This window comes from Phascolarctos cinereus, unplaced genomic scaffold (genome assembly GCF_003287225.1).
Source record: "Phascolarctos cinereus isolate Bilbo 61053 unplaced genomic scaffold, phaCin_HiC Scaffold_4;HRSCAF=312, whole genome shotgun sequence".
In the NCBI taxonomy this organism is placed as follows: Eukaryota; Metazoa; Chordata; class Mammalia; order Diprotodontia; family Phascolarctidae; genus Phascolarctos; species Phascolarctos cinereus.
Window position 1 is genome coordinate 507,914,969 of NW_027555847.1, and position 25,510 is coordinate 507,940,478.

Below are 25,510 nucleotides of genomic sequence, written 5' to 3' on the forward strand. Positions count from 1 at the left end.
TCAGTGAGCTTTTGGATACCCTTTTCCATTTGGCCCTCTTTTGCCATTCGAGTTAGTCTATTTTTTAAGGTGTTATTTTCTTCAATATTTTTGGGTCTCCTTTAGCAAGCTGTTGACTTGTTTTTCATGATTTTTTTGCATCACTCTCATTTCTCTTCCCAGTTTTTCCTCTGCTTCTCTTACTTGCTTTTCACAGTCCTTTTTGAGCTCTTCCCTGGCCTGAGACCGATTTACATTTTTCTTGGAGGCTTTGGATATAGGAGCTTTGACTTTGTTGTCTTCTTCTGGTTGTATGTTTTGATCTTCTTTGTCACCAAAGTAAAATTCTGTAGTCTGAGGTTTTTTCCTGCTGCCTGCTCATGCTTCTACCCAGCTACTTGACATTTTAACTCTTTGTTAAGATAAGCTTTGCTTCCAGTGTGGGGGGTGTACTGTCCCAAGCTTCAGGGCTTTTGTGCAGCTGTTTTCAGAGAAACTTTTAAGGACCTGTAAATTTTCAGTTCTCCCAATGTAGTGTGTTCTCCACCACCACCACAGGCTCTGCCATGGCAGCACTCCTCTTCACCCCAGGACTGCTACCCAAGGACTGGGACCCAGAACCTAGCACAGGCAAAGCAAGAGAATCCTGCCTCAGCACCATCAAAGAGATCCCTACAATTCCCCTTTGATCACCCGTGTGACACCCCTCTCCCCTTCTGTGGCCAAGAGCTCTGGAATCAGTTGCTGCTGAACCATGCTCCTCTGTCACCCAGGTCTGACAGACCTTTCCTACTAACCTTCTAAATTGTCTTTGGCATTTATGGGTTGAGAAGTCTGGAAACCACCACAGCTGTCAGTGATTCAGTTCCCTGAGCTGCACCAGGTTTGCTGGGGCCCTGTGTCTGCAGGTGGAGCCAATGCTGAACTGTACTCCTCTCCTAGCCCAGTGCAACAGACCTTTCCCATTAACTATCCAGTTTGTCTTGGGCTGGAAATATATTTCACTCTGTCTTTTTGTGGGTTCTGCTGCTCTAGAATTTTAGACTAATTTTTTGTTGGTATTTGGAGGGGTTTGGGGGAGAGCTCAAGCAAGTCACTGCTTTTACTTCGCTGTCTTGGCTCTGCCCCTGTCATTTTTTAAAAAAACAATTTATTTTGAATTATCAACAGTCACTTCCATAAACTTTTGAGTTTTAAATTTGTCGCCCCATGATGGCATGCAGTTTGATATAGGCTGTGTATATACATACATTAGTGATTTTGTAAGTAGGAATTAGAACCAATAGGAGGAACCACCAGAAAGAGGAAACAAAACACAAAAGAAGGAAAAAAATAGCAAACAGTATGCTTCGATCTGCATTCAAACTCCATAGTTCTTTCTTCTTTGTGGATAGCATTTTCCATCATGAGGCCTTTGAAGATGTCTTAGATCCTTGTATTGCTGGGAAGGATTAAGTTTATCAATAGTAGTCATTGTACAACGTGGCTGTTACTATGTACAACATTCTGGTTCTGCTCACTTCACTCAGCATCAGACCATACAAGTCTTTCCATGTTTTTCTGAAGTCTGTCTGTTCATCATCTTTTTTTTTTTAAATTTTAAAGATTTTTGGCAATTGGGGTTAAATGACTTACCCAGGGTCACACAGCTAGTAAGTGTCAAGTATTTGGTTTGGGGCCGGATTTGCACTTAGATCCTTCCTACCTCTATCCACTGCGCCACCTAGCTGCCCCCTGCTCATCATTTCTTATAGCACAGTAGTATTCCATTACATTCATATGCCACAACTTGTTCAGCCATTCTCTAATTGATGGGCATTCTCTCAATGTCCAATTCTTTCCCACCACAAAAAGAGCTGCTATAAATATTTTTGTACACGTGGGCCCTTTGCCCATTCCAATGATCTCTCTGGGATGTAGCCCTAGAAGTGCTATTTGCTGGGTCAAAGGGTATGCACATTTTTATAGCCCTTTGGGCATAGTTCCAAATTGCTCTCTAAAACGGTTGGATCATTTCACAACTCCACCAACAATGCATTAGTGTTCCAATTTTCCCATATCTTCAACATTTATCATTTTTCTGTTTTGTCATGTTGGCCAATCTGATAGGTGTCATGTGGTATGTCAGAGTTGTTTTGATTTGCATTTTCTAATCAGTTTGTGATTTAGAGCATTTTTTCATATGCCTATAGATGGCTTCAGTTTCTTCATCTGAGAACTGCATGTTCATATCCTTTGACCATTTAACAATTGGGGAATGACTCGTATTCTTATACATTTGACTTAATATCAGAAAGGCTGGTTGTAAAAATTCTTTCCCAATTTTCTACTTTCCTTCTAACCTTGGTTGCATTGGCTTTGTTTGTGCAAAAACTTTTCAATTTAATGTAATCAAAGTTATCCATTTTGCTTTTCATAATGTTCTCTATCTCCTGGTTGGTCATGAATTCTTCTGTTCTCCATAAATCTGATAGGTATACTATTCCTTGCCCTCCCAGTTTGCTTACAGTATCACCTTTATATCTAAATCATGAACCCATTTTGACTTTATTTTGGTATATAGTGTGAGATCTTGATTTATGCCTAGTTTCTGCCATACTCTTTTCCAGTTTTCCTAGCAGTTTCTTATGGTACAATAGTATTCCATCAGAATCATATACCACAACTTTACAGTCAGATCTTGATAGAATATAGGCTGTGAAGCCTTGCCACAGTTTTTGATTTTTTTTCCTGGAATTCAGTTTTATTTGCAGTCTTTTCTCAATGACCCTTTAACAGTTTTTGGAAAGGCTCATGCATTTAGGTTTTTTTCTACATTCTGTTTTGCCATGACTAGGAAATCTGAAAGATATATTTAGTAGTTTTGCTTTTCTCTTTAAAGTAGGGCTGGGATTTTTCATTAAAAGCTTGCTCTGATTCTTGATTATCAGCTGTAATTGATGGAAAGAATGGTAAGGGTATTTCAGTATTGAATGTGTAATTTAAAAGTCTCATTTGTATTATACTGAGGTCCACCAAATTTTTTTTACTAAAGCTGATATTTAAGGTTTGGTTTTCTTCTTGCTTAATTTTCTAAATTCTGAGAAGGAAAAATAAGGTCAAAAGCTGTACACTGTAAAATGGCTCCTGGGGGAGTCTACTATAAATAGAATTATAAAAGGAGTATGCAGTCTAGATAGGATTAAGGATGGGAAATGGCCAGGAGCAGTGGGGAGGTAGGAACAGAATTGGGAGATGTGGGAATAGTTCAGGGATTTTCTTTTTTTGGGTCCAGATCCCAAAGACATGGTCTTTTCCTGTTAAAGGTTTCAGATCCCATCCTTATCATTCCCTCCTCAAACAAATGGGACCCCGATTCTTTTCGGGTAAGAGAGCGAATGTCGTGGCTTCTGAAACTGCTTCCTGCTAGCAAGGGGTGTAGAGCTTGTCCTTGTCTTGATGGGGGTCCCAAAGAGGAGGTTGACTGGAACGGAGTGCAGGCTGTATCCAGGGGACGATGGAGGAATGTTGGCTGGTACTGGCTTTTGCTAGCAACTGTAGGTGAATGGCCTGTAGTCTGGAAGACACAAATCTGAGAGAAAAAACTGTAGGGCCCATATATGGAAAGAAGTAAAAGTGTAAGAGCCTCATTAAAATCATTTACATTTGAGCTGGAGGATTATCTGATCTCTTTACTTTTTCAAAAGTTTAAGTAACACTTTTGCAGGTAGAAGTTTTCCACCCCCTGTGTTTAATAGTTACACAAATGAATTTGCCTAGAGACTGACTTTCACTTCAATTATCTCTGAAATTCTGTTCCCCAAACCAAAGAGAAGATGTTTCTGATTTAATTTCAGTTCTGTTGAGGTTTAGAGATTTAGGGGTGCTGGGATCCCAAAATCACAACATGAGGGCCTGCCGGAAAGAGTTTGACCGAAGCCTTCTCTCAGCCAAAGACAAGGTTTATTAAAGATCTACCATGTTGGCCAGATTCTTTAGGAATCTAAGCATTTGTATTGCTAATGCAAGCAGGCCAGATCTTAAGAATCTGAGCCCTTGGCTAGACACTTAAAGAATCTCAGCTCCTATAGGAGTTGATGTCTTGATGACATTAACTTAAATAGGTTCCAATCTCATTTCTGTGGAAATGACTTCAAGACCTGTGTATCACCAGCTGTGGGGCATTTCAGACTGTCCCATAGACAGCTTAATAAGGTGTGTTTTGAACATATTGAGATTATCTTTTCTTCCTTTACGCCCCCCTTGGGGACTTGTGTTCAAGCCTACCTCAGTCATTTACAACTCTGTCATGTTAGACATCACTTAACCTCTGAGTTAGTTTCTTCTCAATAAAATGAAGGTAGCAATAGCACCCACCTGACAAGGTTAATTCTAGGATCAAATGAGATAATATTTCTAAAATGTAGTGTGGTGGCTGGCACATAGGCATTATGTAAATATTAGCTGCTATTATTGTTGTTATTATTTCCCCTGAAATCCCATCTTTTGAAATTTCCTCTTGTTGGCATATTACAATACTTCCAACTAACTTAGTATCAAAGAAAAAAATATAATACTAATACTGACTCTGGATTTTTAGGCTTATCTATCAAAAACAATTTAACTTAATGCTAAATTACTGTCAAATCATTTCTAGCTTAGAGACAGAGATGTCTTAGGTGGGATAGTTCTGCCTTGCATTCAGGCATGACTGCCCCAGGACAGTTTCAGGTAAGGAATTTTGATCAAGAAAAAAAGATCATAATATGGAAGAATACAGTTTGGGTTAATGTTAGAATAGTTGGGTAACAATCTCATTTTCTCTTAGACCACTCCCCTCACTCCTAGATTACATTATGAGTTCCTCTTGCCTTTCTTTGTATCCTTTGGCATGTAGTAAGCATTTAATAAATGCTTATTGGCAGACCTTTCTGGGATAGATATTTTTCTTAGTTGAGAAGTGTGAGTCATGGCTTCAATCAACTCTAGTTATGAGGTAGGCAGTGATTTTATCTATGTAAATGTTAAATTTGATTGTTCTTTAATCAGTTTCCCTAAGAAAGAACTTAAAGTTTCTTCTATCTACTTTCCTAAGGGGAAAAATCTGGAAATAGTTTTAGGCTGAAGAAATATAATTTCCTAATTTTAATTTTTAGAAAGGCTAAAAAGGAAGTTTTTAATATACTTCTGTTGAGGTTTAAGGGTGTAGGGGTGCTAGGACCCTAAAATCACAACACGTGAGTGCTGCCCAAAAGAATTTGACCCAAGCCTTCTTTCAGCCAAAGACAAGGCTTATTAGAACATTTGTCATATTGGGCAGACTCTTTAAAGAGTCTGTATCACAAAACCTCCAGAATCTGCCAAAATATTTTTAGCTGTTCTAACTTTCCGCTATAACCTCCATGAAAGGAGAACTCAGGGGTGTAGAGGGAAGGGAACCAAAAAGCAACTGCAGTTTCCTCCAGTTCTCTAGCCTCAAGAGAATTGACAGAATTGGGCATACACTTCCAGATAGGGCATCTGTCCTTGTCCTCTATACTACAGAAGGTGTACCCTGGTCCATGGCCTCAAACTGACCCAGTGGACCAAGAGCCCCGAGAGCATCAGGCCATATGCAAGAGAGCCTTGTAACTATCTGCCCGAAAAGCACCTCCAAGCCTCAGTGCTTGGAGAGCAACCCCAACTGCAGAGCAAGAAAGGAGGAGGGGTCAAAGCTTCCAGTCTTGGCTGGAGAAGAACTTGGGATTAGGCAGTTTCCATGTTCGAGCCACCAAAATTTTGAGGTTTAGTAGTGATGGACCCCAATATCACAACACCAGATCCTGGCTGGAAGAATTCAACTCAAGCCTTCTTTCAGCCAAGGACAAGATTTATTAGGACATCTGTCATATTGGGCAGACTCTTAAGGAGTCTGAATGTTAGTGATCTATTGGCTAGATTGTAAGAATCTAAGCTGTGGGTAGAGTTTAAGAATCTAAGCAGTGGCTGGATTATTAGAATCTGAGCACCTTAATGGAGACAAAATGGACCTTATCTACAGAAAGATGTTATGGGAGGGTTGGAGGAGTAGGCATGTAGTCTGTGGGGACTGTGAGGTAATAGAAAGCCAGGGACCTGGACCAAGTGGCCAAGGGAGAATGGAGCCTAGCTAGGCAGCTAGGATTAAGGGTGGAAAATGGGAAAGGGGGGGGCACCCTAGGGAGGTAAGACAGTGGAGGGCTAGGCTAGGTTAAGGGTAACAGATTTTGAGAGATTAGGTATACCCATAATGAAAGGCCAGTTGATGGGATTATGGCCTCAGGGGAACAGCAGAGATTTGGTCATGTGGCAAAGTTCAGGGTTTTTCCTTTTTGAGGTCTAGGTCCCATCCTCATCACTTCCACATTAGGTTTCTTAACCTTGATGTCATCCTCTTTAGTTGCCAAATGTTGTTGTTTATTCATCTACAACATTCCCTAAATATCTCCTTTTTCTTCTTCAGTGAGCCACCACTCTAATTCAGATCCTCATCACATTTTCTCTTGATTATTGCAATAACCTCCTAATTGGTCTCCTTACCTCATAGTCTCTTCCTACTTCTTCCTGTCCTTTATCCAACCACCAAAATGATTTTCCTGAAAGCACAGATTTGACCATGTCATACTGACATCCTACCTACCCACCCACCCCAGGCTCAAGCTGGTTATAATTCCAATGGCCCCATTTAACCTCTAGGTTTAAATATAAACTCTGTTTTTAATTTAAAGCTCTTTATAGCCTAAGACTCTACCCTTCCAGTCTTCTTGTTCATTATTTTCCTTCACACTTTATGGTTCAGCCATACTTAGCCTATCATACTTCATCTTCCTTTTAGAGGCTGCTGGCTGCTGAGTGATGCAGTGGGCAGAGTGCTGGGGTGGAATCATAAAGACCAGAGTTCAGATGTGGCCCTAGATATTTACTAGCTTAGTGACCTTAGACAAATTACTTAACCTCTGCCTCATTTTCCACAGCTGTAAAATGGGGAACATAATTGCATATACCTCAGCAGGGTTGTCATGTATCTATTGAGAGAATATTTATAAAGTTTTACAATATTTATATAGTTAAGTACTTAACAAAGGCTTATTCCCTTCCTCCTCCCATCTCTGTGCCTTTGCACTCTCTTCATCATTCCTTGAATGTTTTCCTCCTCCGGTTTCCTTCAGTACTCAGCTCTAGAGCAATTGCTATCAGCAGGAGCCCTTTCTTCATTGTCTCACCTATTAGTGTCTTCTCCAAGTTTACTTTGAATTTTGAATGTGTCTTATTTATAATTTTTTTGTGTGTGTTTTCTCCTTTAGGATGTAAGTTTTTCGAGGCCAGTGACTTTTGTTTTTGTCTTTGTATTCCAAGCACTTAGCATAATCCTGACACATAGTAGCTGCTTAATAAAATGCTTGATTGGGGCAGCCAGGTGGCACAGTGAATAGAGCACTGGCCCAGAAGTCAGGAGTACCTGAGGTCAAATCCGGCCTCAGACCAAACAATTGACACTTAACTAGCTGTGTGACTCTGGGCAAGTCACTTAACCCCAATTGCCTAAAAAAAGAAGAAAAAAAAATAAATGCTTGATTGATTTATTTGTTAATGAAATAACTATTAAACCAGAAGTAATTGCTGCTTCTTGATCTCCTTTCTCCTCTTTCTTCTTCCCCTTTCCCCCACCATGATTGTTTCTCCTTCATATGCATTTGTATCCTATTTTTATATCTATCAGCTCTACAGTTAGGTTGTAAACTCCTTTAATAAAGAAAATGTCTCAGTCATCTTTCTGTTCCACAGTACTTTGCACAAAGTAGGTGTTTAATAAATGGTTATGTTGAATTTAATTCAGTTCCCCCCTCCCCCAACTAATTACAGGAAATGGCAATGTAGTATATAATAATAGTAATAACTTTCAATTTATATAGTGCTTTGAAGTTTACAAAGTCAAAAGAAAAATTTTTTTTTAATTTAATTTTTTCCCCCAGTTAACAGGAGTATATCTATCCACCCCTCCATTCCTCCTCTCCTCGCTTTGGGAAAACAAAACCCTTGTAATAAGTATGCATAGCAAGTAAAACATGGTTATTGGCTGTGTCGAAAAAAGGTAGTGCTGAGCTCCAGGTAAACTCAGTGCCACCTATTTTGGACAAGGCCAGTATCATGTTGGAGGGAAATTGAATTAAATTCAGTATAACCGTTTCCCATAAGGAAGATGTCTCTCTAGTAGGTTAAGTTACTTGCTTAGTCACTTCAAGTAGAAAGTGCCAGAGGTTGGTTTCAGCCCATATCTTCTTGGGTTTCCAGAAAGAATTCAAATCCAGTATTCTGTGGTGTTACCCATTGGTTGGATTGAAGATTAGAAAGTTTGTGTTCTAATCTTGTCATTCATTTCTCTGTTACTCCTACTGCTTGGGCATATTTCTTAATCTCTGTGGGCCTTGGTTATCCCAAGTATAAAATGATTTTTAATGTCCCATTTCATTTCTAAATCTGTTTCTATGAACATTTTTCCCATATTCCCCGGCAAGGCATAATTGGCGAGTTAGGTGGAAATCAGATAGTATCTACCATTAAATAACAAATCTTTTTACTTTTTAGGTGATTTTCTTTTTGGTAATGATTACGCTTGATTTATTGATCACCTCCTATGTGCAGAGTACTGTTCTGGGACTAGAGGTACAATAGTATTATAGATAGGTTTGGACAAATAGAAAAGAGGAGTGGGAATTGGAACTACAAGGGAATTTATAAAATTAACAAAATTACTTGAGGAAGGAATAGTGATTAGAAGTTTATTTAGATGCAACCAGTAGATCATTTTATCTAGAGTAGTGGGTTCCTTTAGGGCTTAACCTTTTGTTCTTAATCTTTTGTGTACATTTTTCACCTTGGCCAGTCTGGGGAAGCTTCTGAACTCTTTCTCAGAATCACATTTTAAATTAAAAAATTAAATACATAAGGATACAAAGAAAATTAGTTATATTAAAATAGTTATCAAAATGCTTTTTAAAATAAATTTACTGACTCCAGGTTAAGAACTTGGGCTCTAGGGAGAATAATGGATTATGAGGTTGGGAATTTAGGGTGAAGAGACAGATTTGAGAAAAGCTCACTTGATAAGTTTAGACTTTCTTGGGGTGGTGTTTGGAGGTATTGCAGTTTTTGTTTTTAGAAGAGAAGTTTACATAGTCAAATGAGATATAAAGTAAGATAAATGAGATAAGTAAGGTGCTTTGAAATGTAAAACAAAACAAAGATGGTTAGTGAACCATTTTTTAAAATGCCCAGAAAAGAACTGAAGGAAGCACAAAGCAGGATAGATTTGAAAGTTACATGTTGAATAAATTATAGATTTTTTTTAAAAGAAAGCTATACATAGTAGAGTATACTTTATATATAATGCGCTTTTTCTGCTAATATTCTGCTTTGTATATGGAAATATTACCTTTTGGTATTGATTAAATTAAAATGTAAAACAAAAAATTTCAGAGTAATAAAAGGAAATTGTAAAATGCTATACATTAGATTTATAATGTTGATGAAGAAAGTAGTTTTTTGAAGTGAATTATTATTAATTACCAAATTAATTACCATACCAAAAAAGTATGGCAGTATATGTAGGGTTCCATACCCACACTTCTCTACCTCTGCCAAAAGCAAAAGGAGGCACCTTCTCATGTTTCTTCTTTTAGTTGTTATAATTTTGCAGCAGTGTCAATTGCTTTGTTACTTTTCATTCCATTTACATCATTGTAGTCATTGTCAGTGTTGTTTTCCTGGTTGAAATTAGGGTCTTGATTAGGCTTGTCAGAAATGCATATGTGGTACCACTCAGCTATTTATAATAAAGTATAAAGGATTCTTATATCTCAGTTTTAAAAAGGTTGCCTTTTGAAAAAGTTTGATACAGTAATTGGACAACATGGCATTGTGACATTGTTTAAATAAAGAAAGAGTATAAAAGTTAGAAGGTCAGCTGTTAAATCAGTTTTGTGCTTTAATTATTTTTTCCTACTAGAGTTGTAAAGATGTGCCAGCTGTAGAGAAGACTATTAGATTGCTCCCCAGTAGCCGTGTTGCAAAATTGCAGATATTCAGTGTAGAAGGACAGAAGGCAATTCAGATCAAACACCAGGATGAGATCAACTGGATAGCTGGAGATGTCATGCATAATCTCATCTTCCAAATGTATGATGAAGGAGAAAGAGAAATTATTTTAACGCCTGCATTAGCTGAAAAAATTAAGGTAAGTCTCAGGATAAAGTTATCCAAAAAAAGTTATTGTTACTATAAACACTTAAGATAGAGTCTCTTTACAAACTATCTTATTGGGAAGAAAATTGGCACCAAATAAAGTTCCAATTCAAATGTAACTTTAAATATAAATTTGAGGAAAAGGCTATTGGTGAATTTTGTCATCAGACTATTTGGTTATATACTTTGGCAGAAATTCTTAGTCAAATTGTAATTTGATATTTTTAACATACTCTTATTTGTTTGCATTTTACCTCTTACTAGTTTATTTTCTAATGTAATATTGTTGCTGGTTGTGGTAGCACATGGGATGACGAAGCAGGTGGATCATTTGAGCTCTGATAGGGCCAACTGAAACTGATTTGGCGGTTGCACTTAGTCCTGCATCAGTATGGTGAACTCCTGAGGCTGGGTAGGGTGTGTAGTGTGAGTGAAGAAAGAACAATTATGCTAAGAAACTTGAGGGTTAAAGCTTCCATGTTAATCAGCAATGGTGTCTCAGATCTGTGAGTGTCTACTACTCTTGAGTCCGAGTCAGATCAGGAGATCCAGATTCAAAGAAATGGAAAAAAAAAGAAGAAAAGCAAGAGAATTGTTATTATAGCAATTTCCAGGTAACTATATTATCGTAGACAAGTAGTAGTTGAGTTTCTTATGTTTTGGACCCTGTGACTTGTAAGAAGTTGAAAAAAAGGGGGTTGATGGATGGTTTACAAGAAATGCCTTCAAAAAATGTGATTTAAGATATATCCTTAGTAATTATTAGTGTGTTGCCTTGATTTTCCTGAGTAATGTAAAGTTGTAGAGATCAATTTCATGGTACCCTTTTCCTAAATATTTAGGGTAGCAAAGGTCTGCCTTCATACCTAGAACATGATTTAAATTTCTTTCAGCTACAAAAGAAGCTCATTTTTGACAAATGTAACCTAAGTTTTTCTAATCCTATTACCTTAGATGTATTCGTGTATTATGAGCATATTTATGCATTCTTCAGTTTAGGATGCCAATGACTTAACAAATTTTCTGAACACAAATGGATTTCTTCTTAAATGATCGTTTAGTTCGCACTCTCTGTATCCAGGGTACATGAGGGATGTAGATATACTTGATTAATACAGGCCTCCCTAATAGATATTTCATTGATTGCATTTGCATTTGATGAGACTTTAAAGGACAGTAATAGTGAAGAAAATGCAAAGTCATTTTCCCGAGAATAGTAAAGAATAGTTTGGTGTTTGCTGGTTACCATCATTCCTAATCTGTTAATGAGTACTTTGTATTTTCCATTTTACAAAATATTTATTAATTTTTTATTTTTACATCACCTTCATTTCCAAACATTTTTCTACCTCTCCCATCTTATAAACCTTAACTATAATTTTTTTTAATTTTAACTTTTTTTAAATTTATTTTATTTTTTTGGTGAGGCAATCGGAATGAAGTGACTTGCCCAGTGTCACACAGTTAGAAAGTTTCAAATGTATGAGGCTGGATTTGAATTCAGGTTCTTCTGACTCCAAGGCCGGAGCTCTATCTACTGTTCCACCTCACTGTCCCTGTAAATTTTTTTTTAAAGGAGAAAAAAGTAGTTCAACAAAACTAACTTTCACATCAGGTGATTTTGTCAATATATATAGTGTTATAACCATAGTCTTCCTCCTCTGAGAAGTGAGGAATTTTCCATCTCTTATTTACACTTGTCATCTCTTCTTTAGGCTAGGTTTGGTCATAATGTGGTTCTTTCTATTTACCTTATCATCATAGTGTATATAATTTTCATTGTTCTGCTTATGCAGCAGCTCATTTCAGACTTCTTATGTTTTTCCTTATTTTCTTTCATATTCATTGTTTCTTGTAGTATAGTAATATTCTGTTATATTTAAATCTTACCGTTGTTATAGCCCTTCCCCAGTCAATAAGGCATTTACCTTATTTGAAGTTCTTTGCTACTCAGTACTTCATATAAATTATGTCACCTCATATTTTGCAACAATCCTTTGAAGTTGGCAATGTAAATATTATAATTCCCATTTTACAGATATCTCTTATAGATCTTTATTATTTCAAAGTGGCACAGTTACAATTGCCTTTCAGTACAACAAACATTTGTTAAGTACTTAATATATGCACAATACCATGTGAGACATCAGTTATTGAAAGAAGAGTAAGAGGATTTCCTGCGAATTCTGAATCTTAGGGTTTAATAGTTTTTATGACTGAAAGTTCGGTTATTTCCACTGTACTAAATATCTAGGTTTCCTCTCTCTGAATTCTGCTTAAGCTGTATCTCCAGGAATATAACAGTTGTACATGCATATGTATCTTGTCTTTCCACGTAACCTACATTTTTCCCTTCTAGGTTAATTGGACACCTGAGATTAATAAGGAACAGTTGCTGCAGGGTTTGCTACCTGATGTACAAGTACCAACATCTGTGAAAGATATGAGATATTGCCAGGTTTCGTTTCAAGATGATCATGTGTCTTTGGAGAGTGCATTTACTGTAAGGTCTGTGGGTTTGTCTGTTTTTCAAGTATTTTTAAATTAGCATTTTTTTAAATGGTGAAAAAAAGTTCTTTATTTTTAATATATACTCCTGTTTGTACTAAAATATATTTAAAATGTATATGGTAAAAATAATGTATCAGTTGATATGGAATACAGTGGGTTATTTTTAGAATAGGGATTTTTTTGAAAATTAAAAATTTTTTTTGGAAAGTCTTATAGTACTAATAAGTTAGAAAGACTTTATTTCCAAGGTGTTATAATAAACCACATTTGGAATATGGAATTCTAACGTTTTTAGCTGAAAAAAGAAAAAGAAAAAAAGCAAATCTTGATATTAACAAAGTTTAAACAAAAGCAATAAGTCCTTACTTTCTGGGGGCTTACATTGTAATGGACAAAAATGTAGATTCTACAAAGAGAAGTTTGCCTGAAGGTAGGGAATGATGAGGATAAAAAAGGACATTTAAACAGTATACTGTTAAATGTTTGAGAAGGAAAACAAAGATTTTGATACATAAAGCATCTGCATTGATAGGGGGAATTTTTTTTTCTTTTGAAGGGGGAATTTTTAAAGGTGGAAGAAAGAAAGGATCATATTCTAGGTACTTACGCTGGTATGGAAATGAGAAATGTGTGAATACATAGAAGTTGGAATAGGTTTTTCAGCTCAGGGAAGAAGAGGATGTAGTTCAGTTAAGCTGAAAAATAGGTTATGTGAATGGGAGTAATATGAAATAAGCCTGGAAAGAAAGATTGGAACCGTATTGTAGAGGGTAATAAATACAAATCTGAGAAGTTTGTGTTTCATTTCGGGGCATTGCTGACAAGTCATGTTTTTTGAGGCAGTAACTGATAATGGTCAGACTTTTACCATAGAATGATTATTTTGACCTTTGAAGGATTGATTAGAAGTAGTAGACATATCAGGCAAGAAGATCAGTTAGGAGAGTATTACAGTAGATGGTGATAGAACAAACATTTGAAAATGGTAATAGGGAAGCAAGGAATAAATCTAATTCTTCGTCTTGGTAGAGTATGTTTCGTATAGGAGGAACATGAGAGGTGGAAGGGGGAGGTATTGTAGAAGGTGGCAGTGGTTGATATCTTCCAGAGAAATCAATCATTCAACTAGTGCTTCTTTTTTTTTGGCTAAGCAGTGGGGTTAAGTGTCTTGCCCAGGGACACACAGCTAGTAATTGTCAAGTGCCTGAGGTCAGATCCGAACTCCAGTGCCCCTGGCTTCAGGGCTGGTGCTCTATCTCCTGCGCCACCTAGCTGCCCCCATCTAGCTTTTCTTAAATGGCTGATATGCCAGGAACTGTGCTAAGCCCTTTTGATTCAAAGAAAGGAAAAAACCAGTCCCTGTTCTAAAGGATCTTATAGTCTAAAATGGAAGACAACAGGTAGAAAACTATGTACAAACATGATAGATACAGGATATATTGGAGGGAGTTTTAAGAAAGATACTAAGGTTAAGAAGGATTGAGAAAGCCTTCTTGAAGAAAGTGGACCTTAGCTAAGACTTGAAGAAAGCCAGCAAAGCTAAAAGTCAGAGACGTGGTATGAGAGAATCACAGGCATGGGGGAAAGCCAGTAACCAGTGAATAGTATGTCAGTCAATAAATATTTATTAAGTGTCTGCTATGAGCCAGGCGCTGTGCTAAGTATTGTGCAAAAGTTGTGAGTGTACAAAAAAATATGAAAGACAGTCTTCTGCCCCTGAGGAACTCATAATGAAAGTGTGGGAGTAGATGGGCAAACAGATGTGTACAGACAAGCTATATATACAAGATAGGTAGGAAGTAATTAAGAGAATAAAATCAGTAGAATTGAGATGGGTTGGGAAAGGCTGCTTGTAGAAGATGAGATTTTTAGTTGGGACTTAAAAGAAGCCAGGGAAGCTAGTAGGCAGAGATAAGGAGTGAGTGCATTCCAGGCATGGGTGATAGCCAGTAAGAATGTCTGTAACCCAGAGATGGTGTGTCTTGTTGATGGAACAGCCAGAAGGCCAGTGTCATTAGATCAAAGAGTATATAGTTGCAGGCTGGTAAGTAAGTAGGAAGGGGCTAGGTTATGAAGGGCTTTGAACCCCAAACAGGATTTTGTATTTGATAGTGGAGTTTATTGTGTAGAAGAGTGAATGATTGTACCTGTGCTTTAGAAGAATCACTTCTATGGCTGAATGGAAGATGAACTGGAGTAGGGAGAGACTTGAGGCAGATACAACCAACAGCAGGCTACTGCAGTAGTCCCAAGCATGAGATGATTGAGGCCTATCCCAGAGTGGTGACAGTGTTAGAGGAGAGAAGAGGGTGTATTTGAGAAATGTTGCAAAGGTGAAATTGACAGGCTTTGTCAACAGATTGGATTGGAGCTGGTAGGAGAGAAGGCAGATAGTGAGGAGAAAATGCTGATGATTCTTAGGTTGCAATCCTGAGAGAAGATAGGAATTGGAGAGGGTTGGGGGCGTGGGGGGTGGGTTGGAGGGGAGAGAGCTGGATAAGGAACTCTATTTTGGACAGGTTGAATTTAAAATGTCTATTGGGCAGTTTGAGATTTCTGAAAGACAGTTGGTGATGTGAGATTAGAAGTCAGTACCCAGTTGGGGACAGGATAAGTAGATTTGAGAATCATCAGTATAGAGATGGCAGTTAAATCCATGGGAGCTGATGAGATCAGCCAAGTGAAATAATAGAGGAAAAAGAAAGTCATAGGATATAAACCCTGAGGGACATCTATGCTGTGATCTATCAGTCAGTCAATAAACATTTACCTACTGTGTGCTAGGCATCCATGCTAAGCATTGGAATGAGGATCCAGCAAAGGAGACCAAGGAGTAGTCAGGTAGGAGAACTAGGAGAGACTGGTGCCCAGAAAACCTAGAGAGAAGACAGTATCAAGGAGAATATGGTAGTCCACAGTTTCTGAAGTTGCAGAGAGGTTGCAGAAAATGAAGATTGAGAAGAAGCCATTGGTTTTGTTACTTATGGGATCATTGGTAACTTTGGAGAGAGGATTTTTGATACAGTGATAAGTTCAGAAGCTAGATTGCAAAAAGAATAGGAGAGAAAGTGAAGGCATCTATTGTTGAAGGCCTTTTCAAGAAGTTTAGTCACAAAAGGAAGAGATATAGGACAATAGTGAGGCTGGAAGGATTAAATGAGGGTTTTGAGGCAAAGCTCCAAAGCTTGGAGACATTGAGTAACAGAATAGCCTAATTGCAAGGTTTGTAGGCAATAGAGAAGGAGCCAGTAGCCAAGAAGAGATTGAAAGTAAGTGATAGAGTAGGAATGACAGAGTGGGGCAGTCAGTTGGAGGAGGTGAGATGGAATGAAATTGCTTGAGATGGTAAGAGTTTGCCTTGATAAGAAGTAAGACCACCTCTTTGTGAGAGACAACATGGAGTCCAGAAATGGAGTATCGTGTTCAAGGAATGGTGGTGAGGTCAGTGTCACTGCATTGTATAGCACATGTAGGGCAATAAGGCGTAACAATATTGGAAAGGTAGGGAGGTCTTTAAAAGCCTAACAGAAGGTTTTTTACTTTATCCTGAAGGAAATAGGGAGCCACTGCAGTTAATTGAAGGTTACATCTATGCTTTAAGAAAATACATCTTAGTTGGAGGATGGATTTAAATATGGGGTAAGACTTTAAGCAGGGATACCAACCAACAGGCTCTTCCAGTACTGAAGATGTGATTCAGCTATATAGAAGAGGAGAGTTTGGGGAGAGGTAGTGTAGGAAGTAATTTTTGCTTTTTAAACAGCAATTCTAAATCTCAAGAATTACAGAGCAGAAAGTGGGTATTTGCTAGCCATGGGATAAGGGAAAATTTATTTGTTCATTGGAATGCTTACTTGATCAGAGCAGGGCAGATGGGTAGTGACAGTCAGGAAGGTAATGTAGTGAAAGAGAGGGTACTAATAATAGGCAGTCCATGGCAGCCATTTCATTCTTCTGTCCTCTCTCACAGTCCTTGTGAGGTATCCTATGACAGAGCCAGGAAAATTGGTGAATACAGGAATGTCATGTGGCAAAGGAGACCTTTACTCTTGGATAACACAACCACTTCACTGTCTGCCTTCAGCACAGTTGTCATGAGTGTCTGTGACTTTGTCCAAGACCTGATCATCAGTGTCTATGGTAGTACCAGTGTTTCCTTCTTCTTTCTCAGCCGTGTCCATGAACAGATTTCCCTTCATTATGATTTATCAATGGGACAGCTTGCCTATACCAATAGTAGGTGAGTGGATTCTTTCCTGAGGAGGTCTTCAGCCCTAGTCAGAACCTAGGGCTGGTATCAAGAACAATTGGCAATGTCAGCAGTGACATTCTCCTTAGCAGTGGTTGCCCCCACCTTCTTGGGAGCAACTGTTGATCTCATACCAGCATTGAAGGTGAGAATCGCAGAAGATGAGCCAAAATAAAAGTGTACAGAAGAGAGGAAATTGTATTATAACAGAAAAGTCAACAGAGTAGAATATGTCTGTTGGGTAGTCAAAATCAGACCCAAAGGCAGCTATGAGGAGTGAGTAGCTGTTCTGCATTATCCCTTTAGAAAGACAAGAAGGAAGAAGAGAATACCAAGCTCAAAACAGCTTTGTAGTTTGAGGCATTAGGAGAGCAGCCTAAAGCCCTACCCACCACATATTCTTCCTAACTAAGCTGTATAGCTTTAAGTCCTTGAATGCTATAATTTCCATGGAATCAAAGTTTCTGAGGGCAATGGAAAGAAAAATGATGAGCATAATCAGCCTTATTTAGTTCATGATGATTTATGTGTAGAAAATATCATAAAAGACACCAGGCACATAGATAACTAGAAAAAGTGATAGTCTATTTGTGTGATGACAGTGAAAGATGACAAAGTTGTACGGTCTGATACTATTTTGGTTTCTATGAAGTGTTAAATTTTACTAGATTGCAAGCTCAGTGTGAGTCAACAGTGTGACAAGAGATGCAAGAAAGCTAATGAAATAGGGGCGGAGCCAAGATGGCAGAGTGAAAGCAGGGACTTGCTTGAGCTCTCCCCCAGACCCCTCCAAATACTCATAAAAAATGGCTCTAAACAAATTCTGAAGCAGCAGAACCCACAAAAAGACAGAGTGAAACAGATTTCCAGCCCAAGACAACCTGGAGGGTTGATCAGAAAGGTATATCGCACCAGGCTGGGAGTGAAGCACAGTGTGGGCGCACAGGCGGCAGTGAACCTGGAGCAGGCCTCAGAGGACTGAATCTCTGGCAGCTGTGGAGGTTTCCAGACTTCTCAATCCACTAATGCCAAAGACAACTTAGAAGGTTAGTGGGAAAAGTCTGTTTCTGTCTGTGCTCAGACAGAGAGGAAGGCGGGGTCTCAGCTCCATTCCCCAAGAGCATGGCCCTGGGGGGGGAGCTGCTTGCTGAGCTTCCAGCCCATAGATTGAGGGGGAATCCAGTGGCTGATCAGAGAGGGCTTGCAGGGATGTCTTTGCCAGTGCTGAGGCAGGAATCTCTTGCTTTGCCCCTTGTTGGATCTGGGTCACAGTTCTGGGCGGCAATGCTGGGGTGAGGAGGAACGCTGGCGTGGTAGAGCTTGGAGTGGCTGTGGAGAGGAACCTTTCCTCACAGTTACAGCACAGAAAGGAAAGGAGTAAACAGCTCACCCTTTATCATACCACCTTGTAAGAACTGAAAATTTACAGGTCCCTACAGGTATCTCTGAAAACAGCTGTACAACCCCTGAAGCTTGGACAGTACATTCTCCACATTGGAAGCAGATTCATACCTTAACAAAGAGTTTAAAACTCAAGTAATTGGCTGGGATCATGAGCAAGCAGTACAAAAAGAGTCAGACTATATTATCTTACTTTGGTGAAAAAGAAGATCAAAATATACAACCAGAAGAAGACAACAAAGTCAAAGCTCCTACATCCAAAGCCTCCAAGAAAAATATGAATCAGTCCCAGGCCTTGGAAGAGCTCAAAAGGGATTTTGAGAAGCAAGTAAGGGAAGTAGAGGAAAAACTGGGAAGAGAAATGAGAGTGATGCAAGAAAATCATGAAAAACAAGTCAACAGCTTGCTAAAGGAGACCCAAAAAATACTGAAGAAAATAACACCTTAAAAAAACAGCCTAACCCAAATGGCAAAAGAGGTCCAAAAAGCCAATGAGGAGAAAAATGCCCTAAAAAGAAAAATTGGCCAAATGGAAAAGGAAGTCCAAAAGATTACTGAAGAAAATACTTCCTTAAAAATTAGAATAGAGCAATTGGAAGATAGTGACTTTATGAGAAATCGCAACACAGTAGAACAAATCCAAAAGAATGAAAAATTAGAAAACAATGTGAAATATCTCATTGGAAAAACAACTGACCTGGAAAATAGATCCAGGAGAGAGAATTTAAAAATTATTGGACTATCTGAAAGCCATGATCAAAAAAAGAGCCTAGACATCATCTTTCAAAGAAATTATCAAGGAAAACTGCCCTGATATAGTAGAACCAGAGGGCAAAATAGAAATTGAAAGAATCCACAGATCTCCTCCTGAAAGAGATCCCCAAAGGAAAACTCCTAGGAATATTGTAGCCAAATTCCAGAGTTCCCAGGTCAAGGAGAAAATACTACAAGCTGCCAGAAGGAAATAATTCAAGTACTATGGAAACACAATGAGGATAACACAAGATTTAGCAGCTTCTACATTAAAGGACCACAGGGCATGGAATATAATATTCTGGAGGGCAAAAGAGATAGGATTACAACCAAGAATCACCTACCCAGCAAAACTGAGTATAATCCTTCAGGGGGGAAAAATGGTCATTCAGTGAAATAGAGGACTTTCAAGTATTCTTGATGAGAAGGCCAGAGCTGAATAGAAAATTTGACTTTCAAATACAGGACTCAAGTGGAACATGAAGAGGTAAACAGATAGATAGATAGAGGGCCCAGGATGAGTTGAAGATTAAGGGGTCTTATCTGGAGAATAAAATTAAGGATGACAGAGGATTATACTCAGAGAAGAAGAAAGAGAGATAGAATGGGGTAAATTATCTCACAAAAAAAGAAACGAAAGAAAAGTCTCCTGCAGTGGAGGGGAAATGGAGGAAGGTGAGAGAGAATGAGTGAATCTTATTCTCATAGGATTTGGCTTAAGGAGGGAATAACAAACACATTCAATTGGGTATGGAAATCTGTCTTACCCTACGGGAAAATGGGGGGAGAAGGGGACAAGAGAGCAGGGGGAAGATAGAGAGGAGGGCAGATTGGGAAAGGGGGTAATCAGAAGTAAATACTTCTGAGGAGGGACAGGGTCAAAAGAAAAATAGAATAAATGGGAGGGCAGGATAGGATTAGGGGAAATAGAGTTAGTTTTTTACAACATGTCTACTATGGAAGTGTTTTGCGTAACTGCACACGTACAACCTATATTGAGTTGCTTGCCTTTTCAATGAGGGTAGGTGGGAATGGAGGAAGGGAGAATATTTGAAACCTAAAGTTTTAAAAACATGTGTTTAAAAAAATGTATTCACATGCTACTGGGAAATAAGAAATACAGGAAATGGGGTACAGAAGTCTGTCCTAGCCTACAGGAAAATAGAAGGGGAAGGGGATAAGAGAAGGGGGAAGAGATAGAAGAGAGGACAGACTAGGGGAAGGGATATTCAGAATGCATGCCATCTTGGGGTGGGGGGAGGGGTGAGATGGGGTGAAAATTTAGAGCTCAAAAACTTGTGAAAGTGAATGTTGAAAACTAAAAATAAATAAATTTATATTAAAAAAAACCTAATGAAATAACGGGCTTCATTATGTATTTGAGATGAAGAATGTTAAGAGTTCCACCATACTCTGTTTTGTTCAGACCACATCTAAAGTTCAGTTCTGGATAATACGTTTTAGAAAAAATGCCAGTAAGTTCATGAGCATTCAGACGAGTGTGATCAGGAAAGTAAAGGGCTCTCAGAGTATGCTGTATTCAGTTCAGTATGTGGCAGTATTTTTTTTTAAATTTATTTTGAATTATCAACAATCATTTCCATAGGCTTTTGAGTTTTAAATTTTTCTCCTCCTCCCTTCCCACCTCCCTCCCTAAGATGGCGTGCAGTGTGATATAGGCTATATACGTGTGTGTGTGTGTGTGTGTGTGTGTATACATACACACACACACACACACACACACACACACACACACACACACTCGTATTAAACATATTTTCACATTAGTGATGTTGTAAGAATTAGAACCAATAGGAGTCTTTCCAGGTTTTTCTGTAGTCTGCCTGCCTATCATTTCTTATAGCACAGTAGTATTCCATTACATTCATATACCACAACTTGTTCAGCCATTCCTCAGTTGATGGGCATCCTCTCAATTTCCAATTCTTTGTATGGCAGTATTTTTTTAAACACTCAACATAAGTGCATGGTAGTACATGAAGTTCAGAGGATATGACCCCAAAACAATAAGTTTACTTTCAAGTGAGAATTAGTTGAAATAACTGGCATTTAACCTTGTGAAGGGAAAACTGGCGGGGGACATAGGACATCTCTATTTAAGCCCTTAATGGCTGTCAGCATGAAAGAGTAGACTTGTTCTGCTTAGCTCTTGAGAGTAGAATTACGAGCACTGGATGGAAATTTCAAAGCATCAAGTTTAGGTTTGATGAAAGGAAAAAATCCCAATATTTACAGCTATCCAAAAGTGTGGTAGGCTGCCTTACAAGATATGAGGTTTCCCCTCACAGGAAGTGGAGGCTGGATAATCACTTGTGAGATGCTTGGTAGAAGTTGAATTATTTGTTCAGGCATGGCTTGAACTAGTTGGCCTCTGATGCCTGTTCTAATTTTGGGATTCAGTGATTTAAGAGAATTTATTCAATTGAGTTGAAGAAACATTGCTGAAATTCAAAAACTTTTTTACAAAGCACTGGAATACAGGGACAGATAAAAAAATCTATGCACAAGGAGCTTAAATTCTACAGGGAGAATACACTATTTATGTAGATAAGTAAATACAGTTTTGATTATTTGAATAGAGAAAGGTCCCTCACAAGTATGGGCATCAGGGTAGGCTTCTTGTAGCAGGAAGCATCTTGTTTGAGCCTTGAAGGAAGGTAATCTTTCTGAGGAGAGGTAAGGAGCAATTTCACACATTTACAAGATGAAAAAAGGAGTCCAGTCTGTACCAGTACAAGGAGAACCCATAGTGGTAAAGTTTTGGATCCTTGTAAGTTTTCTAGGCAGATTCCTTTTTTGCTTATTTCTGGGTTTATATCTATATTGTACTTGTTTGAGTTGGCTAGAGGCTGTCGTTGATTTATTGATGTTAAGTCATTTGTTCAGTCTTTTCCAACTCTTCGTGACCCTATTTGAGGTTTTCTTGGCAGAGATACTGGAGTGGTTTGCCATTTCCTTTTCCACCTCATTTTCCAGATGAGGAACTCAGACAAATAGGATGAGGTGTCTCAGGCCAGATTTGGACTCATGAAGATGATTTTTTTCAGATTCCACGGCTGACACTCTATCCACTGTGCCAGCTTGCTGCCTGCTATGTTTGATAGGGCAATGTAAATTTCTAAAAATTTATTTTAATTAATGACTTAAGGAAAGTTTTATAATTTGTGAATTAATTTCAGACCACTGCCTGATGAACCAAAACAACTTAAATGCAAGTTAAAAGGAGGAAAAACAATACAAATGGGTCAAGAACTCCAAGGAGAAATAGGTTAGTATGGCATGTTGTTCTAAACAATACTTATATTCAGAATTTCTTATAAGACTGAAGGATTGTACATTCATTATTTTTTAATTAGAATAAATTATAGAAAGTAGAATGAGGCAGTGAGTATGGTAGAGATTATCTAGGCTCATAAGAATGTATGGTGAAAGACACATATTGTTGATTTTTAAAACATTAAATGAATATAGTAGAAAGGGTACTAAACTATCAAGGGAACTGATTTTTTTTCCCCTTGATTCCAGTAGTCCTAGCTATGTAACTTTGTGGAATTCATTTAAATCTGTATGAGTCTTAGTTTCCTGAACTATATATTAGGGTATCTACCTTTGTTGTAAGGTGCAAGTGACAATAAGGTATGTTCAGAGCATTCTATGCTAGTATATTTCATTTTGTTTTGGTCCAGACCTGTGATCTCATTGGTGTAGAGAACTCATAGATGAGGGACCTCCCTTTACCTTTGCACATCAGTAATTATTCTGCAACTTAAAGTCTTAGAGAGCTAGTTGACTGGAGTGATGAGATAAGAAGTGACTTGCCCAGGGTCACAGAACCAGTGTGTTTCACAGTCAGAACTTGAAGCTGGATATTCCTGACTGTGGGGCCAATATATATCTACCACTTCATGTGTCTCATGCTGTCATAATTGCTGTAACAAAAATCTGATGAGCATACATTGGGGCACTGTATCTGCTTGAACGTTTACAGGCTAAGATTTTTACTTCTTTTGGCCATGTTGTAAGACCTCACTTGAAGAAGTGATATGTTGTAATTTGAAATAATCTCTGATGCCCTGGGAGGCCGCAAGGCAAATTGACTGGAGAACAAGATTTAGGAGCAGGGAGAACCTCGATTCAGTTCTTGTCTCTGATACATATTGGCCATGTGAATGTAGGCAAGTCACTTCTTTTCTCTAAGCCCATAAGTTGTTGAGAAGGTAAGGACCTACATTGGTATGGGGAGTTCTGTAATGAAATTACAGGTCCAGTCACAATTCTTATTCTCTTACCATATTCAGTTTGTGTCAGAATGGGTAACTTTTTAGAAATGATTTCATTAAAATAATCATGTCAGTGCAAAACATTTTCCTTTTGCTTTTAAAGAGGTAATAATTACAGACCAGTATGGAAATCAGATACAAACATTCACATCAAGTTGTTTAACTTCTTTGGGAATTTCTGGAAATGGACTTGATAAATCCAGTTTGAAAATTACTTGGCAGGTAAAACTAACTTTCTAAAATATTTGTATTTGATTTATTTCACATTATGAAAAATGAATATAGTTTAGAAAGTGGCAGCTGGTCATTTGTGATTCTTTTTTCAAATGAGAACCCATTTGAAAATGGATTTTCAGTAGGTCTTCTCTGGCCATATATTTTTAAAGATTTATACATGATGAGGAATGGAAGAATAGAACAGTATTTATTATAGCTGTGCAATAATGCACAGAATTATTTTAAAAATAAGGAAATTGGTTATCTTAATGGGACAAATAACCATGGAAAACCTTGATGCCATTTGTCACTAGTGATAAACTTTTAGAACTCAAATAATAGAATTGTTGACTGGCCTTACTTACTTTGCCAGTGGTAGGAGACTATGGATATGGAACATACAGTATTCTTTGTAAAATTCCATCTTCATGTGTCATATTTCCCTTCAGTAGCTCCCAACGGTTCTTTATTGTCTACTTTGTAAAGTTCTAACGACACTACCTGACTTTCAAGGCCTCAATCTATTTATTCAAATTTATTTTTTAATATTCTCCAGTAACCACTTGTTTTTGCTCTGCACAGCACATGCTTTTAATTTAGTGGACTGATCAGTTTTTGGTAATGCTGTTCCCTACCTGAAATGTCTATATTCTACCTATCCACTAAGGATCAAGTTGTCTCTGACTATGTCAGACAATACTCCTTTCTCCCTTCTCTGGATCCTAACACTTAGTACAGTTGCCTGGTACATAGTAGACACTTAAAAAGTGCTATTTGACTGATTAGATTTCTATTGCTGTTATAATTAGTACCGCGTGGTTTAACATTTAATTTTATTATTTTTTAGTGTATACCACAGGGAATTCTACATATTCAAGCTTAATAAATAGTGAATGAATGTATTTTTAAATACATTGGTAAGGTCTCTGAAGGCTTCGGGACCATGTCTTAGGCTTATTATGCTTCTCTTTTTTTGTCCAGCATAGTGCTGAAAAGATGCTTACTGTTAAGTTTTAGTTGAAGTCTAAATAAGAAGTAATTAATTCCTTTGAGTTAAAAAAAGACTTTAAGCACATTTTTCTTTTTTAACTTATCTTTATTATTAGGACAGCACACAGACTATAATTATAAAAGGCATAAAATTTAGCCCAGGTCCTCCTGGAAACAAGGAGCTCTGCTTTGCATGGCGTGAGTTTTCAGACTTTCTCCGGGTACAGCTAATTTCAGGACCACCAGCTAAACTTCTCCTGGTAAACTGGCCAGAGTTAACAGAGGTAAGTAGGATTCTGCTTGATATTGGATGAATATATCTTGAGTGTGGTTTTCAGTGATGTGAGGGCATGTAAATCATAGTGTCATTGTTCTAAAGCTGGAGGGCACCTCACCGGTCATCTAGTCTAACCCTCTTATTTTACAGATGTTGAGATAGATCATTTGGGATACTTTAAGTAATGGAGTTTATGTTTAACTCTTTAATAGCTTCTTTTGGGCAGGTAAAGTTATACTTAAAATATTTGCTTCCCATTTGCCTTTACTGGCTGAAATGAACAGTGAGTAAGGAAAGGGAAAGGAAAGCATGCATTTGTGTTTAAGAACTTTTGGGAGGGAAAAGATACCACTGACTGGCCTTGGAGGTCTTTATTTTTATTTTTTTAAATTCTTAATTAATTTATATTGAATTATTAACAATCACTTCCATAAGCTTTTGAGTTTTAAATTTTTCTCCCCCTCCCTCCCGACCTCTCTCCCCAAGATGGCACGCAATCTGATATAGGCTATACATATCATTCCTATTGAAAATATTTTCACATTAGTGATGTTGTATGTAAGAATTAGAACCAATAGGAAGAACCACCAGAAA

The 25,510-nt window shown here is 37.9% G+C and overlaps 1 protein-coding gene across 5 annotated transcripts in view; it reads left to right on the plus strand.

Moving 5' to 3' along the window:
- SMCHD1 (structural maintenance of chromosomes flexible hinge domain containing 1) overlaps positions 1-25,510 on the plus strand; it is a 234,804-nt gene that overhangs the window by 72,437 nt on the left and 136,857 nt on the right. For all 5 annotated transcript variants that reach the window (XM_078153486.1, XM_020970644.2, XM_020970647.2 and 2 more), the window contains exons 25-29: positions 9,983-10,210; positions 12,578-12,726; positions 22,333-22,421; positions 23,537-23,655; positions 24,756-24,923. In XM_078153486.1, the coding sequence (XP_078009612.1) occupies positions 9,983-10,210; positions 12,578-12,726; positions 22,333-22,421; positions 23,537-23,655; positions 24,756-24,923 (753 nt within the window). The remainder of the gene's footprint in view (positions 1-9,982; positions 10,211-12,577; positions 12,727-22,332; positions 22,422-23,536; positions 23,656-24,755; positions 24,924-25,510) is intronic.